The 2,558-nt window shown below is 42.5% G+C and overlaps 1 protein-coding gene across 2 annotated transcripts in view; it reads left to right on the top strand.

Moving 5' to 3' along the window:
• The window catches only part of TMEM230 (transmembrane protein 230), a 17,193-nt gene that overhangs the window by 2,745 nt on the left and 11,890 nt on the right, over positions 1 to 2,558 (top strand). For both annotated transcript variants that reach the window (XM_011975301.1, XM_011975296.1), the window contains exon 2: positions 937 to 1,050. In XM_011975301.1, the coding sequence (XP_011830691.1) occupies positions 952 to 1,050 (99 nt within the window). In that variant the 5' untranslated portion in view covers positions 937 to 951. The remainder of the gene's footprint in view (positions 1 to 936; positions 1,051 to 2,558) is intronic.

Raw genomic sequence — 2,558 nt, 5'->3', positions numbered from 1 at the left:
ATTGCTTGAACCCAGGAGGTGAAAGCAGCAGTGAGCGAAGATCGCGCCACTGCACTCCAGCCTGGGCAACAGAGTGAGACTCTATCACAAAGAAAAAGAAAAAAAGGAGTTTGAGACCAGCCCGGCCACCATGGTGAAATCCAGTCTTTACTTAAAAAATACAAAAATTAACCAGGCGTGGTGGTGCATGCCTATAAATCCCAACTACTCGGGAGGCTGAGGCAGGAGAATCTCTTGAACCCGGGAGGCGGTGGTTGTAGTGAGCTGAGATTAACCCACTGCACTCCAGCCTGGGTGACAAAGCAAGACACCATCTCAAGAAAAACAAACAAACAAACAAAAAACTCCACAAATTTACGGCAAGAAACTTTACAGATCTTTTGCATTAAAGGGTTGATCTCTATCGAGGGGCAATAGGCAAAATGTTGATGTGAGTGTATTCCATTTCCTGCCCTCTTCTCCCTCCCTGTCAAACAAGAGAATCATTTGAATGCTCCTCTTGCTTTTTCTTAAAAGTGGGAGCAGGGGACAGGCAATACTGTGGTGTCAGGTGGACCTGGATTTAAGTCCTCATTATTCTACCTAGTCTCTATGTGACTTTGGAAAAATTAAAAGTCAGGGAATCTTAGTGCCACAATAAACTGGAATGTGATTCTCGGTGAGTGTCTTCACTGTCATTCTACAAGGACAGACCAGACTAGATATTTAATATATAGTGAGAATGTTTTCACTGTGTCAGAGGCATATCTGGTTCTCCATATGCGTATGCCTCTGACACAGTGAAAATTTAACAGTGAAGTGTAAATTGCCCATTGCTAGTCTGACGTGGCAGCCCAGAACTCCAATGCAGAGCATCTAATAATCCTGAACTCATTGGCTCTAATGCACCTTTGTCACCTACAGACAATAACAGCGTTTTTTGTTTTCAAACCGTAGCTGTGTCAGCGTGTTATGATGCCGTCCCGTACCAACCTGGCTACTGGAATCCCCAGTAGTAAAGTGAAATATTCAAGGCTCTCCAGCACAGACGATGGCTACATTGACCTTCAGGTAAATGCAGACGAGAACTGCAAGACTAGCTGGCTGTGTTTCTGTTGAGTTAGCCGGAAGACCTTCCAAATGGAGGATTTGCTAACTGTCCCTAGGGATTAGAGGGAGCAACAAGAGGAAAACTCAGCTCTGAGACCTTTTCAGCCATAATTGCAGAAGAGGGCTGTGGCAGGGTAGTTTCAAACCAATTCCAGTATTGTCCATCTCTAAGAATTTTTAGTTGTAATGCCAGAGCCTTGTAGTTACAGGTTTTATTTACTTTATTCAGAAACTAACTAGATTGTGTTTTGTTAAGATGGAGTTTGTTTGTTTTTTTTAAGGAACTTTAAAATTTTCATTAGGTGAAATTTTTTTTTATCAGTGTTTATTTACACTTTAGTCAAAGCCAGTTCACCTTTTAAGGGAGAAATTTATTGCTAAAGCCAGCAGATTGTAGGAATCTTCCTTCTTTCCTGATGTCATGAGATCCAGTTTATTAAAGGTATTCTTTGTGATAAATAGTAAGTAAAACAGAGTATTTATTAAATTTGTATCCTACCCTAACCATTTATAAACTAGTCAATACTATTATAGCATCTCCTTTTACGCACTTCCCCTTACAATAGAATATTCTAGGTGGAACTAGGGCCAACGAGGAAGTAGCAGGAACCCATCCTTTATAAATAAATAAATTACTCTTTATACCCACATTTGAAGGAGAGATAAAAATAGATCTGGAAAGATCTGGAAAGCTTCCAGCCACTTAGGTCAGGCACAACCATGAGCCAAACCTTAGAAAATTTGTCTCTGAATCTTAACCTTGAATTGAGTTTGTTCATAAGGCAGGTTTACTTGCTATGTGGAACAAACAATTAATGGTTTGGAATAAACTGAAATTGCCTTCTTTTCCTTTTTTTTTTTTGAGACAAAATTTTGCTCTTGTTGCCCAGGCTGAATGAAGTGCAATGGTGCCATCTCGGCTCACTGCAACCTCCGCCTCCCAGGTTCAAGCAGTTCTTCTGCCTGAGCCTCCTAAATAGCTGGGATTACAGGCATGCGCCACTATGCCCAGCTAATTTTGTATTTTTAGTAGAGACGGTGTTTCTCCATGTTGGTCAGGCTGGTCTCGAACTCCTAACCTTAGGTGATCTTCCTGCCTCGGCCTCCCAATGTGCTGGGATTACAGGCGTGAGCCACCGAACCCAGCCTCTTGTTTTGTTTTTAAGATGTAGTCTTGCTGTGTTGCCCAGACTGGAGTACAGTGGCGCAGTCCTGGCTCACTGCAACCTCCCTCTCCCAGTTCAAGCGATTCTCGTATCTCAGCCTCCCTAGTAGCTAGGGGACTACAGGTGTGCACCACCATGCCTGGCCAATTTTCGTATTTTTAGTATAGATAGGGTTTCACCATGTTGGCCAGGCTGTTCTTAAACTCTCAACCTCCAGTCATTCACCCACCTTGGCCTCCTAAAGTGCTGAGATTACAGATGTGAGCCACCGCGCCTGGCCTTTTCTTTTCTTTTTTTTTTTTT

This window comes from Mandrillus leucophaeus, unplaced genomic scaffold (genome assembly GCF_000951045.1).
Source record: "Mandrillus leucophaeus isolate KB7577 unplaced genomic scaffold, Mleu.le_1.0 Scaffold101, whole genome shotgun sequence".
Taxonomy (NCBI): Eukaryota; Metazoa; Chordata; class Mammalia; order Primates; family Cercopithecidae; genus Mandrillus; species Mandrillus leucophaeus.
This window is presented reverse-complemented; position numbering and strand designations above follow the sequence as displayed.